The following is a 16,689-nucleotide window of genomic DNA, read 5'->3' on the forward strand; positions in this document are numbered from 1 at the left end:
AATTACATCTGCAAAGACCCTATTTTCCAGTAAGATCACATTCCCAGATACTGCGGGTTGGAACTTCAATGTATTTCGGAGGGGACACAATCCATCTGGTGACAGTAGGCCACAGGCCTCCAGCTGGAGATCCAGGCCGGTGCACTGGGACAGAGGATGGATGGTGGCAATGGGTTTGGTTCTGTGAGTAGTGCTAGTCACAATGAGAAGGCATATTGCCTGCCCCCAAGCTCCCCTCATCCAGAAAATGTTGCCAGCCCTTCCCCAGGTGGCCGAGGTGACCGCAGCCTGGGCGGGCTCCACACAGGTGGCTCTCCTGCCACGCCCACCTGCAGCACAAAGTCCCCTCTGCTAAGGGCCTTGGGCCAGTCTACAGAGCTCCAGCTGTGCTTCTCGGATGCCACCCAGGCCACACTTAGGACTCCCGGCAGGTGTGGGTCCTGCTGAACGTCCCCCAGGGGTCAGTGGAGGAGGCGAGAGACACAAATGAATGTCCTTACCGGTTTTTGCTAAAAGGGCCCCTTCTTAAGTGGGTCCTTTGTGTTTGTACAACTCTATCCCTGTCTCCTGTTCACAACCCAGTGTCCCTAAGCTGGCTCCTGGCTCAACATTTCATATCAAGGAGTCAAAGTCCCGGTTGCATTTTGCCACTATAGCAATTACCATAAATGGAACAGCTTAAATCGGAGCTCGGGATGGAGTTTGGTGATAGGCTGCATGCTCAATGCCCCGTACCAAGTAAAACAAAATGTGAGATTAAACAACAAAAAAAAAATGTTTAACATGTCTTGTGTCATAGCTGTGGAGGTCACTGAAACGGGTCTTAGTGCACTGAAATCACAGTGTCGGCAGGAGAGCCCTCCCTCTGGAGACTCCCTTGTCCTGTCCTGGCCCTGGCCTGTCCTCCTGGACACCCATGCACATGCCTTGGCTGGGGCCCCACTTGCAAAATTTAAATCCTACAAACATCAAGGTCATTGGAGTACAAGGTCATTGCACATTCAGCGTGGGCGACGCTCTTCTCAGCACCTCAAGGACTTCCTCTCCCATGTGAGGACCCTGTGGCTGCCTGGGCCCACTTGGGTCATCCAGAATGACCCCTCTATCTTAAAGCCATCAGACCAGCCGCAGTCACTCTCCTCTGTCATGTAATGTACATATTCACAGGCTCTGGGGGCAGGGGGTGGACACCTTTCTGGGGACCATCCTGCCAGTCACACAAGTCAACGGCAGGCCCACGAGAAGGGGGGCAGGTGGGCCTGGGCGGCTGGTCATCCAGACCATAGAGCTATAAGCCACACGTGGCCATAGCTCCCTGTGTTGGCCTCCTCAGCCTTCCAGGGAACGGAGACCACAGTCCCCTCTCCGCTCACCCCACAGACCTTGGGGTCCATTGCTGTCCTGCTGACTCCCTGCTTCCCGCACATGGCATCTCTGATTCTTCAGTAAATCGACTTTCGTTTCTTTCTCTGCGGAGTCTTTGAGAGGCCCCTTCCCTCTCCTCCTGCTGCCTCCTGGTCTGTGCTCCCACCCTCCCCGGGGTGGGGGCTGTGGGAAGAGGTGAGGGGCCACTTAAGGCCAATCATTTACCTGAAGTCCGAAGTCCGTGTGGAGGCAGCTTAGACAAGGGCCTTCCCTAGTTTTCTACCATTTCTGTTTAACCCATCGGATGAGGAAAGACTGCCTGAACAAAAGACATCCTGGCCCGTGCCCTCTACAGTACTGTGCTCTGGGTTGATTAGCCAAAGAAAGGGGCCGTAGTGAGCAGGTCTCCGTCTGATCTGGCCTCTTTCTAGGTTGTGGGGGGCGAGAAACAGGCTTCTTCCACTCATCCCGCCCTTTCCCAGCCCTCGGAATGACCTGGTTTTCCTTAATGAGCATCATTAGCAACGCGCCTCAGAAGAGAAAGAGGATCTCTGTAGGGTGGTCCCAGGCAAAGGCACCACCGCAGCCCTCAGACACTTACACTCTCCAAGTGATCCCCGATGAATTTCTCAGCCGCTTCCTTCTCTGAAAATTCAAACAGCTGGAGCTACAAATCAGGAACGGGAGGTAACAATGAGGAAGAGGAAGGTGCCTCCAAAGGATACCAATTCTCTGTCACTTTCTGAAGGGAGGTCTTTGTTTCGTAGTGAGATCACGTTGCCACACGGACACGTTCTTACACGAGGCCACGAGGCATACGGGGGGACGGGAGGCCACCGTCGTAGCCCTCGGAGTCCTCAGTTTTAAGCCCACATGATTTTCGAGCAGTAAGACAATAAAGAGATTTTCCCCATAAGAAGGATTCAGGTATCTTTAGGATGATGGATATGGACATTCAGGGATGATGATTTCCAATTATCTGAAAGGAAATCCTCTTTGGGACCCTCCACTTTGGCCGTTTGGGTCATTACAGCCCTGGGCACTCTCCCCTTTGGGGTGCCTCTTGCCACAGCAGGCATGTCCAGGGGCATCGGAGGGCTTCATTTGGTCTCCATGGATGCCCTGTGCATGGTGGGACTGCACTTACCCTCTCTGTGAAGTTGTCCCTGGAGTAGTCAGGAGTCCAGTCAACATAGGTGTCCTCGGTAACCAGGCAGACAACGGCCTTCTGAGTGGCTCTTGAGACCCACAGGATGTCAGTCAGCACGGTGGCCAGGGCTCGCTCCTGCTGCTGCCTGCTCAGGTCCTGTAAACTGCAGGAGGGGGAGGGAACAGGCACAGGGAACAGTGCCTTGCTCTGTGTGGGGCCCCCAGGGTCATGCCCCCTCTGCACACAGCGGCATTGCCTGGGTTCCTTCACCAGCCTGCTCCTGAGCTGTGGCTGCAACTGGAGTCCTCACAGCAGGGTCTGGTTTCTCTAGGGATCTCAGCCAGTCCACCTCCTGTGTCTCACCCAGTAGGGCCGCTGCTGTCCTCTGTCCTGAGCAACAGCAGGGGTCAGCCTGAACACTTCAGCCCACTTTTTCAAGTGCAACCCCGATAACCTCTCTTTTGCAAAGCCTCTTCCAGGACTGGCCAGCCTGGACCTGCTCTCCACATTCATCTGACCTGTCCTAGCGGCATAGGAGGTCTCCCCTAGATGGTCCTGCACTCGCTGTATTCCTGCACTAAGCACTTCCCGTATGTCACCTTGTCTGGTCGCCTAAGCCTCTAGGGCACATACCATTGCTGCTACCACAAAAAGGCACAGAGAGGTTAAGTAACCTGCTGCTGTTCCCTCATCTTTAAAGGGGGGGAGCAGTGACTTGAATTCAGGCTGTTGGGGTCCTGAGTCCCTGCTCCTCACGGTTCCACTAAGCTGAGAGCCCTTGAGGACACACCTTCCCAGGAAATGGGAGCCAATCTTCCGTGTGACGTCACTCTGCTTACTTTCTACATGTGTGACATTGACAGGTGTGGCCTCTACAGAGAGACACACGGCTATGGCTACAGTGAGCTCGATGATGATTTACACAATCCTTCTAGCTCTGTGGCAAGGCACAGATTTGTGACAAGGAGTCTGAGGGCCCAAAACTCTAGCACAGAGATGAATGAGAAGAGGACAAAGTGTTATGAGGTAAGAGGGAGGGCAGAGAGAGGTTTGCACAGGGGGCAGCAGCTCCCTGGAAAGTGACCCTTCACAGTTGTTCAGTTTACCACAGACTCAGTGTTGTGCTAAGTGCTTTACGTCATGTAGCAACTGTGTGTGTGTATGTGTGCATGTGTGCATGCCTGTGTGCATGCATGTGTATGCTGTGTGTGCATGTCTATGTGCATGTGTGCATATGTGTATGTGTGTATGTGTGCATGTGTGTGCACACATTCATACACACAGCTCAGTGTGCACATGTATGTACATGTCTGCATGTGTGCATGTGCACATATGTGTTCATGTTTGCATGTATGCATGTGTGTACGTGCGTGCATGCTGTGTGTCTGCATATGTGCACGTATACGTGTGTGCATGTGCATATGCATGTATATGTGTGCATGTATGTGCCTGTATGCATGTGCACGCTGTGTGTGTTTGTATGTGTGTGCGTGTGTGCATGTGTGTGCTGTGTGCATGTCTACATGTATGTGCGTGTGTTCATGCATGTGTACACGTATGTGCGTGTTCATGTGCCCACATGCCCCATCTTGGCTCCCTGGGTCCCCCCATTCGGCACTGGGTGCATTCCCCAGACACTTCGGGTCCTACTCTAGTGGCTTCCACTTTTCACCCTCCTCCAAAGGATTGGAGCCACCTGGTCCACAGGCGACTAGGGGTGCCCATCCCTGTGGCTGGCTGGGAGCCAGGGCTGGCTGGGCGGGAGGCATCCCCCTCCCTTATTTGAAGGTGGGGCAGGCTGCGTTTGTGCCCAAGCTCCCCTGGAGTTGGCTGGCCTCCCTGGGAGCCATGCTCTTCCTCAGCTGCTCCTCTCCTACTTCTCCTGCTCTCTCACAGGGCTCTCTGGAGGGCACGCCCGGAATAAATCACCAGCATAAAAATCCCCACTGTGCACCGAGCTTCTGTGGGATCTGGCAATCCGTGACCTTAGAATACATTATATATTTTGTTCCTGGTGGGGATGACCCATGTAGCCCGAGGGCACATATTTGCCTTTTACTGATTTCCATTTCCTCTGAAACACAGCACAGGGCTCTGCACATGATGGGGGGGGGGGCGGTTGTTAACCTCTAAGAATAAAGTCAATTTGAACAAGTTTTGAGCTGATTTTAGTAAATTAGTAAATAGGAACTATTTTAGTAAATAGTAAACACGGTTCCTTGTCAGACTGGTAAAGTAGGAGGATGGAACCTTCATTCACCAAGTCTGAACCATCTCCGTGGTTCCCCCTAGAATTGTTGGGTTACGGCTTCCCATCAAGTATAGACAGGTGAGCTCACTTGAGACCTGGGGCATAATTTTGCCTGACAGGGTGGTCCGCAGTGGAGCATGAAACCTGTCAACCTCATTCCTGCCGCTGGACATTGAAGGGACGGCAGGAGGCCCCCCACCCCAGTGCTGCAGCCCAGCCCCTCTGGGGGAGCTGATCACGTATGCCTTCTGCTTTAGGAGCACAAGTCCTTCCTGAGGCCACCTGCTCTGTCCAGTATGCTTATTTAGCATATTAAGGTCTCCATGAAGCTGGTCACTGTTCCGCACCGCTCATAGTACTCTTACCTGCGAAGGTGGCAGTCTCTGTCCCTCCTGGTAAACAAGAGATGTTTGATGATGGACCCTTGTACAGCCATCTGAATGCTCCGGGGGCCTCCCTGGGACGGGGAGGGTGAGCAGTGAGGGCGAAGTTGTGCGCTGGGCTCTACCACCGCAGCAGAACCACAGGGTGAATGTGACAAAGAGCCCCTGGGAGTGGACCTGGTTCTCCACCCTGCTCTGCAGCCCACCCCCTCCTGGTACCCCAGGGCTTCATGAAGGGACGCTGCTCTGTCCCCATTCACCCTTCTGCCCCTGCTTCTAGTCAGACTTTCAGACTTGGAGCAGGCAAGCAACTAGCTGGCCAGGCCTGGGGACGTGGGTGTGCCTGTGACCATACAGGAATTTTTGAGACTTCAAACAAGCCAGAGGGAAGTTTCTAGATTTCCCTCTGCTTCTGAATCTTCAGGGATGCTTAGAACTTGGAAAGAAGAGACAGGAGAACAAGGAGGTGGGGACTCTATCATAACTAGGCAGTATGTGGTGATGTTGAAGTCTTTTATCATTTGAGGTTACGTTTCAAATTGTGCACGTGTGGTTGTGATGAAAACATGGTTCATGCCCACACAGAGGGAAGGAGATTGACGAGGGATCTGACAAGACCGCCATCTGGCTGTTACCTTTGCCACTTCCAAAGCAAACGCGAGGTCAGAGAAAGGACTGTGGAACTTGAAATAGGCCTTGTTCCAGTCATAGCTGAAGACGTGGACGGTGTTTCCAAAGAGGCTCTGCCGCAGCTTCTGAAAGGAGAGGAAGTAAACTACCAGCCAAAGAGAGTCCTCCATTTACCCTCCCGCCCACAGTCCATGACCAGGTCTCCAGGCGCCAAGTGGGGGCAGCACGTTCACATCAGGGTCCACTCAGCGTGTCCGACACGCTGTGTCCCTGGTCTCATGTCCTTAAGAGTCCACCACGTGCTGCTGCTCTGTTCCTGGCCTCTGGCTCCTCTGGCCCTGACTATAACATCTGCTTCTCCTGCCTCTGGGGTTTTCTCTCTTGATCCAGGGGGGAAATAAGGACAGGATGGGACCTCATGTTTGTGGCCTCAGCACAGTAGTGACTCCAGTGAAGTGAACAAGCATTCCTGCTGGGATCTCTGAAGTTGTCCTGGGCGTGCTATCGCCTACTGAGATCTGAGAGGCCCTTTTAGATCTCCCCCAAAAAAGTAGGAACAAGTCTTTATCAATGAAACTCATGGAAAATAAAAAAGGCAGGGCGGGGGGGTCCATTCACAGCTGAAGACTTACTCATCTTTAACAGGTACTAGCTACTGTGGAGTGCGGGCAGGTCAAAGTCTGACACCCAAATTGCTATACAGGACCGAACCCTGAGACAGAGGGACAGAGACCTTAGGCTGAGTTGCTCGGGAAGGCTTCAGGGAGGAGGTGTTATTTGAACGAGGCTGGTGAACGGCCCCTGTCACCTGTTGAGACTTCCTCATGCCAAACCTGGGCTAAGTCCTTTACACTCATTGCATTCACTTGATTCTGTGAAGCAGCTGTGGTACAAGCCTCCTCCCACCAGGCAAGGGAAGCACCTGGCCTCAGGCAGCCCTAGGTGAGAACAGCAGGGGGTCCCACGGTGTCCCACATCTTTCCCACCGTGGTCCTACATGGGCCGTCTTTGTGTTTTCTACCGTTTTCGTGTGCCGACTACTCCTTCATCAACACCTTTAATTAGGTTGGTAACTTCTTGTGATTTAGAAACCTTGTTTTAAAAGGACACTTGATACCACTTCCTTACATGGAAGTCAAGCTCTCTTGCCATCCATAAGGAACCCAGGGGAAATCAAGCAACTTTATCGATCACAGCAAGACACCGCTGCTGTGGAAGCTCTGGCCCTCGTCACCACTGGGAAGGGAGTGAGAAGGTAAAGGGGTGCAACCAGGACTGCCCTTCACCCAGTCTTTCCCCTGGTCTGCCCGAGTGCACAAGGGACGACGCCCTCCCCCGGGAACCAAAATCATCTGAGGTGCGTTACGTATGTGACATCCCCAAAAGTGCACGTTCCAGCAGAGGCTCAGTCCCCACACTGAGACAGACCACGCAGCAGCCTGAAGCAGGGGGACGGGAAGGGGCTCTGCAGACACCCAGGCAGGTGCCCCGGGGCCTCCTGGATGGGGAATGGAAGTTCAGGGTGACTAGGGCCTTGTGGGGGCGGGGTAGGGACAGCTGAGTGGACACTGAGAATGGAAAGTCCCTGTAGCCATACCCTAAAGCCAGTTGAAGAGCGTGAACAAGTGGAGCCCAGAGCCCAGGTGGTCCAAGCCGTGCCACCTTCCCAGCAGAGCCCGAGAGCAGCTCTGATTGCTTCTCAAAAGGGGAAACACAGAAATATGCATCTAGAACGCTCTTCCCGTGCCAGGCCCAGGTCGGTTTCATGGCTGCAGGTTTCTTCCTGATCATTTTTGCTCCCAGCTCAAAAGCAAAGCTGGTCTCTCCAGAGAAATCAAGGCAGGTGCATCTCAGTGTGAGTGAGGGCCGGGTCGTGTGCTTGCAGAAAACCCACGCGGCGGTCTTGGGCCCAGGGTGTTGGAGGAGAGGCTCTGGGGAGACAGACGCAGCGTGTACGGTGGCTGGAGAGGGCCACCAGCCTCCAATGCCCCAGGGAGGGCCTCGAAGATGACAGGAGGGTTTCCCTGACATGATGATGGAACAGCTCGGAAGGACCTCCAAGAGCTGAGAAGCCTATCTCTGTTTCTTACGGGCCCCAGGAACATTGGGGCCAAACCTTCCTTCCTTGCTAATTCAGAAGTGGGAACTCCTTCTTGGTCCACTTCATGGCTAGGACTGAAGGAGGAGTACGGAAAAGGGCTTTGGAAACCCAAGTGCTGAGTGAATGTAAGCGTCGTTGCCTTCGTGAAAACACAGCCTGTCTCTGCGGGGACATCTTGTGCTGTGTGGAAGAAAGTCCCAACACAGATGGAGAAAGACCAGAGATTGGCAGGAAGCAGGGAGGAGAAACCATGCTAAGTGTGAAAGATTAAGACTGTTGAGACTGGAAGCCTGAGAATTCGGATCCAATTTGAAAATTCCTGCAAGCCATCCAGACTCCTTGTTCCGCTGCCAGCTGCCGCCTTCCACTCAGCTCCGCCTGCCCGCTGCACCTCTGGGAGGCTCCCCAGCCAGGCCTCAGAGGCCAGAGCGAGCCCTCTCTCTGCAGGTCATTGACTTCCACATCACACAAGAAGATTGCCCTGCGCAGGTTTGATGGCAGGCCTGTCTGCTGCCCAGGAACCGGAGGCGCGTGGTGACTGCCAGTAAGTGACTGGAGCGATCACTGCAGCTTAACACGTCCAGGGACAGTTCACGGTTCCCCCTTTGCGCTTTGTGACACATTCCCCTCTCCTGGCTCTGCCTTCCACGTCACTGTCGTGATGACCACGATAACTGCAGTGATTGGCATCAACAACACCAGCACACACACAGAAGTCGGGTCCCAAGTCATTCTTCCCAAGAGGCTGAAATTCCTACCCTGATAGTCTTGTCCCTCGTCCCTGGGGTGAGAGTTTCCCATGGACACCTGTCCCCATCCAGTCCCAACTTGAGTTAGAATAACCCTCGTGGAGGCTTCTTCCCTAGATTTCTCTTTGCCCCTTGAATTTGGGACTGCTGTGGAATCCGAGATTCTGGAATTCCCGAGTCCTAAGCCAGTCGTGCGCTGGGCCATCTGATTGTGTGGTGGAGTCCTGGCTGTCACGTTTGCCGTGGCTTCTCAGATTCCAGCATCACCCCTGGAATGTGGAGGGCTGGCCGTAAGAATTCGTTGAATGAAAGCATCTCATTTTGCCCTTTCATGTTACAGCTCCAGGACTGGAGGCCCAGAGCAGTGAGTGGCATGCAAGGTCACATCCACAGAGAGGGCAGGTCTCTGGTGCAGACCAGCAGGATCCCAGTGCCAGGCAGGTGGCACTCTCCAACCAGGATGGTCAGCCGGAGGGAAGTTTAACACGGGACCCTCCCCAAGGCTGGGCTGGGTGTGGGGACACCACCGTGCTAATGCAATTTCCTAGCAGCAGTTGGGAGTCATCATGACCTCTAGACCGGAAGGAGTGTGGGGAGAGGAAGCAGGAAGGGACTTCCAGGAGAGCAGAGGGACTAAGCCAGCGCTAGGCAACCTGGCTCCCTTCCCCACCTGCCCTCAGTCTCCCCGCAGGGCTCCCCATTGCTCAGACTCAACAGGAGGTCAGAGGAGGAGGGCGCTGCATTGATGGAGAGGACAGGTCAGCCTCCTGGGCTGAGACAGGTGGAAAGGCAAGAAGAGCCTCTGTCCTGTATTGATTGATCACCCTCCTCTGAGGTCCACTTGGTAGCCAGGTGTCATGTGTAGGGCACTAGGCTCTGTCTTACTGCCCGCTAAGCCACTGCTGCCTGACCTCCCTCTATGACAGCTCTGTTCATGTGCTCTCTCAGAGCCATCTTTGGGCATCTTGGTGATTTACCATGATACTGCCATGGGCTGGTGCTGCAGCTCATGAGGGGTCTGGCCCTTGGTTGCCAATAAGAGTCTGAGGGAAGAAATCCCAGGCTGGGTCTCTAAGAAGGGCTGGGGATGGAGGAGGCTGGGGAAGGGAAGGTGAGAGGGGAGGAAGGGCTTCCGGCAGGGCAGGCGCACCCTCTCCATGATCTCACAGGGCCAGCAGCCTTGGCCAGAGCTCCTTCCACCAGGAGTTGAGGGACAGAAGGAAGCTGCCCAGCTCAGGAGGGCAACCCAAGGCAGGAGGTAGGAGCTGTGAGGTCAGTGCAGGCACAGGGCCCACTGATGCAGCCTTAGCGTCTGAGTGGGTCCCGGTGGCCACTGTGTGCCAGGGTCAGGTGTCTCAGGTTCCCCTACTCCCCACGGAGAAGGGCAGGAGGACAAAGGTCTCTTCTGGACCAGCAGGACCCAATAGCTCTGTAACTTGCCAGGTGGCTGTGCTGTTGAAATGTGGATCAGAATCAGCCAAGCTTCCAAACCCGCCCGGGACAAACATTCAGAACCCCAAGCTCATCATCTGGGAGTCCAGGGTGTGTTTAATTAATGCTGCTGCTATTTAAAGGACATACTATCATCTGGCCCACATGATGGGAATAAGTCCAATTTCATTTTTTAAAAAAGATCAATTATCTCTACTTCTGGGACATCGCCTCAATTCAGGCTGCAGTGGTCTGGATCTTGTCTCCCCGTCTTTTGCAAAGGGAGAGAATCACCTTGGAAAAGCCACTGGGGAGGTCTCCAGGCACCTCTCTGTGTGTGTTTGTTGGTAAGTGGGAGCATCCAGAGTAGGCCTGCTCTCCTACAGAGAGAAAAGACTCCACAAACATCTGTGAGTGCTTTTCTATTTTTAAGATTTGTGTGTTTTTAAAAATAGAGAGTACATTCGCATGGTTCAAATTCCAGAGTCCAGAATGTACGCTGTGAACACACTCCCTCCTATCCCTGTCTCCCGTACCCTCTGAGCCCCTGTGGTATTTGATGAAATCTTCTTCTGGGATTCATTTTTTTTTAATACACAGGCAAATACCAAATAGAATCATAGCTTTTCTTTTTTCATATAAAAGGTAGCCTATTTTCCAGAGGTGTATTACTTTTTAAATGATATTCTCCATAAGAAATCTGTACAGAAACAAAGAATATATTTTTATGAAAGATTTTTCATTAAAACATTATCAAGTAAAATGCACATACCAGCTGATTATCTCTCACTGAAAATGCCTGGTAGAGCAGAGGGAGGGTTCAGGGGGAGGGAGGAGGAGAGGGAAGGTGGACATGCTGGGGAGTGAAATTGATCAAGTCATGTTATGTGCGTGTACGACGAGTATGTCACGATGAATCCAATATTGTCTATAATTGTAATGCACCAATAAATTTTTAAAAAGAAGATGCCTGGGGCTGGAAGTGTTTTGGGGTTTTTGGATTCTGGAATATTTGAGCATACATAGTAAGACCCTCTGGGAATGGGGCCCAAGTCTGGACATGAAATGCCCGACTTCACATACATGGTGGCCTGGTGCAGGGCAGATGCTGACGGTCTTTGCCCAGATCTGGGCTAGTCCTGGGGCATCTCTGCAGGTGTGCCAGGTGTGTGGGAGAATGCTCTTGGGAAGGAAGTGCCTCTTCCAACACTTTTTCTTAGGGCCCCAAAGAAAGGCCCCTGCCTAAGACTCTAGAGTGTCATGGGTGTTTGAGGGGTGGTGCCAACCTGGGGGGCTTGTCCTGGGAAGCCTGAGCTCCATTACAACTTAAAGCACCATGTTGGAGAGCAACCCAACTGGAGGCACTCTTACCTGCCTGGTACTTCTGCTTTGACCTGCCCCTGCCCTCACTTCCCATTTCCAATTGTGTCTTTTCAACCACGACAGCAGCTCCTTTCGACATCTGCCAAGACATCACTTCCAACTCGGCCTATGTGACCCCTGAGATATCTCTAGGTTCACCTCCTGGCTACTTCTCTGCATCAGCCTCATCTTCATCCTGATCAAGACTCGAATCAAACAAACAGTCCCTGGGACCAATATTCCAGATTCATTTGGATCCTCAAATGCCAGGTTCTTTTTCAATCTATACATTAATCAACAGTCCCAAGTAAGAAGCCCTTCCTGAGATCAGCTCCTGTCGCAGGACTGAGCCCCCTCCTGCCCCCACACCTGCAGGGTCCTCTCCTATGACCCTTCTTTGCCCTGAGACTCATGCATTCCCAGTGCTTCGTGGTCTGCCTGCTTCTTAGAGGACCGACCCAGTCTACCTTCCAGAGAGAACATTTGAATGCAACTCCCTCTCTCGAATTTAACTGTCATTTTGAGGGAGTCAGTAAAGAGAGACTTTCAGAATTCATGAGGAAATTGCTACTGTCACCCGTGTCCTTGGGAAATGCCATCAATAAGTCATTTAAGTTCTATTCTCCTTTTACCAATCCCAGCCATCTGTAGTCTGATCTTCAACAACACTCTCCCGAGAGCGGGTAAGATTCCCAGTCCGGTTCTGCCAAGACCGTGTCCTGTTTCATGTTTAATTGACCAGCTATACTTACTGTGGCCACTGTCAGGGAGATAGGAGAGCCGCCCGATTTTGAGGAGATGACGGAGGGCCTGGGAATAGGACAAAGGCTCCTGGATGGCCAACGTCCCTGTCCTCTGGGCTGAGGTGTTCCTGTCCCATCTCCAGTTCCATCAGCAGACGCAGCGTTCCCCTCATGGTTCTGTATAAAATGCCAGTCACCCAAAAGAGACAAAGCAAATAGAATAAAGATGAAAAACAGGATAACCTGTTCCACATCTTCTCTTTCTCTTTGAAATATCAGTGTTCAGAAAATGCTGTCTCACTTTTAAAGATGCCTGAAATTTGTAATAAATAGCAATAAAAGAGATGGAAATATTTTTAAAAAATCCCAGGGTCTGTGTCAAAGGAGTTTCTTGTAAGTTTTATGAGACTCAGAGAGGTGAAATGTAACTATGGAAACATAATTAATGCTATCGAGGCCTTGACTTGAAATTATGTTTAGAGAAGAATGTAAATGTCACCGTCACTTGTTTGGAAAAGATAGCGTCTTAGGAACGTGGGCTGCTTTTTTTCTGTCCGTGGGGCAGCCCCATCATAATGCTTATTGGCCAATAAGTGAATCGAGTTTCCTCTGTTCAATTCTTTCCGATTCCTATTGTCCCATAAGGGAGCGTAATAATTTTCTTCTTTAAATGCCCACCCCCACCTTTTAAAAAATCTTTATTAACTTTTCTTGACTGATTTGCTGGCATTTCAGCACAAGTTAGCCTCCAAGCTTCCTCTGATTTATCCAACACGGGTACTAACACCGTGAAAGGGACTTCTCCATTGGAGCTGAAATGTGAAGGACGCGGCCTTCTTGGTTTTTCTGTATTCCTAGAGGCAAAGATGCTTTCTTATCTCAGAACCGCAGCATCTGAGGCACAGGCTACTGATGGGAGAAGATGCATTTTGTAAATCAAATGGAAAATCTTTACATTTGTGCCAGTGGGGTTTCCCCGCCCTGTGTAGAGCATAACTTGACACTTATTTACTTTTTCCTTTCAGAGATTGTTTTATCTTTTGAATGTTTTATCCCCCCAAATGTAGCTATCTCCATTTAATACTTTCAGGACGAAAATAGAAGTATTATCTCCCAGATTCTAATTTAGACTATGGTTAAGAAGGCTTTAGCACAAATAAGGCTTTTGATCACAGGTTACTTGAAGCAAGATGCTTTAGCATTACAGTTAAAATTTTAATAATCCAATTGCTTGATCATATGTATTAGTGCTAGGAAAATCACCTAAATATTTTATGCTGTGTTGGCTCAGAAATTGATGTACTGCCTGCAGTACAAAGTCCATTACCTCTCAACCTCTGCAGGTTACGTGAGGTACAAACATCTTTCATCTTATACTGAGTAAGAGATTTTAATATACTGATTACAAAACACCTTTTTTTAACACCTGAATTCAGTCATCTCTCCCTTATTTGAAAATGGTAAAGGAAAGCAGTTTGTCAGATGCTGAATAAAGATGATAACTATTTTCAAAATTACTTTTCTTCAGGGACATTGGATGCGCTGGTTTGTCAGATTCTAGTGTTATTTCACAAGTGTAGGAACTTCAAATTCTATTACTTTTTTTTTCTGAAATAATAACCATATGGTGCTCTTAATGATGAAAAGTAGCTCTTAAAAGTAAGAAGACATTTCTGAAGGGAGAAAGCACCAGATAAAATCTTCACAGGCTTCCTAGTCTCTCCAGCTTTCACGCATTAAATGCTAGTGCCTAAGTGACATTATGTGCATTGAATAAATGCAGATTGTGCTGTTAATGTGATTGTTTGAAGAAGCTACTAGAGGAAAACACATTGGCCCGGAGAAAGTAATTACCTGCGGAGTTGCATTATTGGTTCCCAACCTATAAGTGAAGGAGAAAACATGGAGTAAATTACCCACTGCATCCGAAGCTCACATTCCCGAACCTCCCCAAGCCCCAGCCTCGCTGGGGAAGTCTTTGTCCACAGCTCCCCAGCAAGCATCCCAAACGTGCATCTCTAATGGAAACTCCTCATGCAGCAAGCATCAGAGTTGATTATTTAACACCCCGAGCCCCTCTGTCTCTGGAGAAACGGGAGAACAACACCTCTTACCTGTGATAACTAAAGATTTCCCTCCATTTATCAAGAAATGCAATCTTCCTAGTTATTTCCTCTAAATCCAGCTCTGGAGGGCTTTGCTCCCCACTGGAGACCTCCATATTCGTTAGGGTAACATGAAGAAGTGGAAGCAGGAGTTGTTTAGACGGGAGGGAGGTCTGGCTGGAGCAGAAGGCCGGATGGTGGGGATGTCCCTGCTTTGGCCAGCACAGAGAGCACACCTGCTGCTCAGGGCTCATGAAACCCCTGCTGACAGATCCTGATGAAACTTTCATTGGAGGTCAAACGCGGTGTGTTTGTGCACTGTATAGGTGCCATGAATGTTTAATCCAGGAACACACAGATTTATAAATGAAGGGATTCCAGTTACTTGGTGTCTCAAAGCACCTGAGACAATTTAGTTGATGAGAGATGCCTTGTGGTGAAATGTGATAGCTCCTTATGCTGGAGGTCTCCTTGGAAGAGTTTGTGGGACAGAAATCTATTGTCAAAGGGAGAGAAAGCCACCCTGCTCGCCCCCAAAGCTTTATCACCTACCGTGGTGTACTCCATAAGCCAAGGAAGACACCAGCTTCACATGGTTGAAGAAGGAACTAGTTTTCTCTGTCCTGGGAGAAATCTAAAGGTTATCATCTTCCTACTGGCTGAAAGAATTGTAGCTGCAGTAACTGGCACAACAAGGAATATTGATGGCCGTGGTGGCTAATTTTGCTTGTCAACTGGACTGGGCTGTGGTGCCCATATCTGTGCCCTTAAACACCAGTCTAGATGTTGCTGTGAAGGTTTTTGCTTTTTAAAGATGTGATTAACTTTTAAATCAGGAGGCTCTTAGTGAGTGAGACCGACTACCCTCCATCTCAGAGCGGGCCTCCCCCAGTCAGCTGAAGGTCTTAGGAGAAGACTGCCGTCTTCTGAGCAAGAAGACACATCACTTTGACCAGGAAGAAGCAAGTCTTCAACACCCATCCTGTCTGGATTTCTAGCTTGTTGGTCTACCTGCAGAATTCAGCCCCACCCCCCAAAAACAAAAACACTCCTTGGATCCTGCAAGCCAGCATATGTGTGTGTGTGTGTGTGTGTGTGTGTGTGTGTGTGTGTCTCCAGTTGATTCTGTTTCTCTGGAGGACTTTGACCAAAATGATGGGTTTTACAAAAAACAAATACTGGTGACCAGAACACTTTCCTCATCTCTTCTGACTTTTTTGAACCTCATGATTGAACCTCCTTAATGGCAAGTCATTTTCTCTATAGATATTTCTGATGTGAGTTATATAAAATCCCAGGAATGCTAAGAGGTCAAGAGGCAAAGAGGTGACTTGGATGTATTTTAGCTGCAGTGGCGAGGGAATAGGGGATTGGTTATTTGTAATATTGCAAATACCTTAAAACAGAAAGGTATCAAATAACCCAAGGTGGACCTAAGTGTCCACAGTCTGGCTTGGGAGTCCTCTGCCAACAGTTTCTTAAGCTAATTTTTGTTGATGGTTTAACTATTTCATATTCACAGGTTCATAAAGCTCTCTCAGATTTAGGATTTTTGTTGCAAACATAAGGTGCATGAATAAATCTTTTCGTATTTTTTTTCTCTAACCATAAATTCTCCTATTTTTTAAAAAGAAGGTGTTGTTGCTTTCCTCTTTAGTTGTAATGATAGCATCAGTATTTAATATTTATTAGGCACCCCTAGTGTAGAAAAAGAAATAAGAAATTACATGATCCTTACTCTCAAATAATAAAATGATGAGAAATGTTCTGGCATTTCCTATTTAGAAAGTCATATTAAAAAATAAATTCTAGATCTGTCATTTAAATTATTTAACAACCCCAAACCAGGAAAGGGAAACTGCTAAGAAAACCATTTTTCTTAAGAATCATTATTAAATCTGTGAATTCTGGCCTATGTCTGGGTCCTAATTCACATAGAATTCTGTAAAGGCTGGAGCGTAAATCCTGGGGATGAGACAAGTCCATTCTGTTGGGTTCAATATGCATATTTTGCATGTTCCCTCCGTGCCGGGCACTTGGAGATGCCAAGGTGAAAAGGTACGATTCCCACTCTTCTGTGGTGGAGGAAACATAGGCAGTGCAGGGAACACACTCTGAGGACATGTCCTGGGCCCCAGGAGCACAGAGGACAGGCAAGGGGGCAGGGGGCCTCCGGTCCAGACAGCTGGTTCTGAATCATAGTTTTGTCACTGGAGGAGGCCTGAGGAGTCCCCAGGGGAATCAGAACTAGTGGGGTTTTTGACAAACATCGTGGAAAGAAATTTAAGCATAGTGTGGAATAGAGGTACAAACAGATTCACTTAGGAAAGTGAGGGAAAGAGAGTGAGCTGGGATTTCCTGAGTGTGAGAAGCCCCGCCCCCCCCCTTGGTCTGGGTGCTACTATTTCACCAGCGACAG

General features: G+C 49.9%; 1 protein-coding gene across 1 annotated transcript in view; it reads right to left on the reverse strand.

Annotated features, from left to right (window-relative positions):
• The window catches only part of Mindy4b (MINDY family member 4B), a 28,342-nt gene extending 13,956 nt beyond the window's left edge, over positions 1–14,386 (reverse strand). Inside the window, exons 1-7 of the mRNA XM_076868589.2 lie at positions 14,280–14,386; positions 14,020–14,047; positions 12,175–12,342; positions 5,785–5,904; positions 5,132–5,223; positions 2,513–2,678; positions 1,967–2,032 (exon numbers count right to left, since the gene is read on the reverse strand). Coding sequence (XP_076724704.2) covers positions 1,967–2,032; positions 2,513–2,678; positions 5,132–5,223; positions 5,785–5,904; positions 12,175–12,342; positions 14,020–14,047; positions 14,280–14,386 — 747 coding nt within the window. The remainder of the gene's footprint in view (positions 1–1,966; positions 2,033–2,512; positions 2,679–5,131; positions 5,224–5,784; positions 5,905–12,174; positions 12,343–14,019; positions 14,048–14,279) is intronic.
• Positions 14,387–16,689: the final 2,303 nt, after the last annotated feature.

This window comes from Callospermophilus lateralis, chromosome 10, assembly GCF_048772815.1.
Source record: "Callospermophilus lateralis isolate mCalLat2 chromosome 10, mCalLat2.hap1, whole genome shotgun sequence".
Taxonomy (NCBI): Eukaryota; Metazoa; Chordata; class Mammalia; order Rodentia; family Sciuridae; genus Callospermophilus; species Callospermophilus lateralis.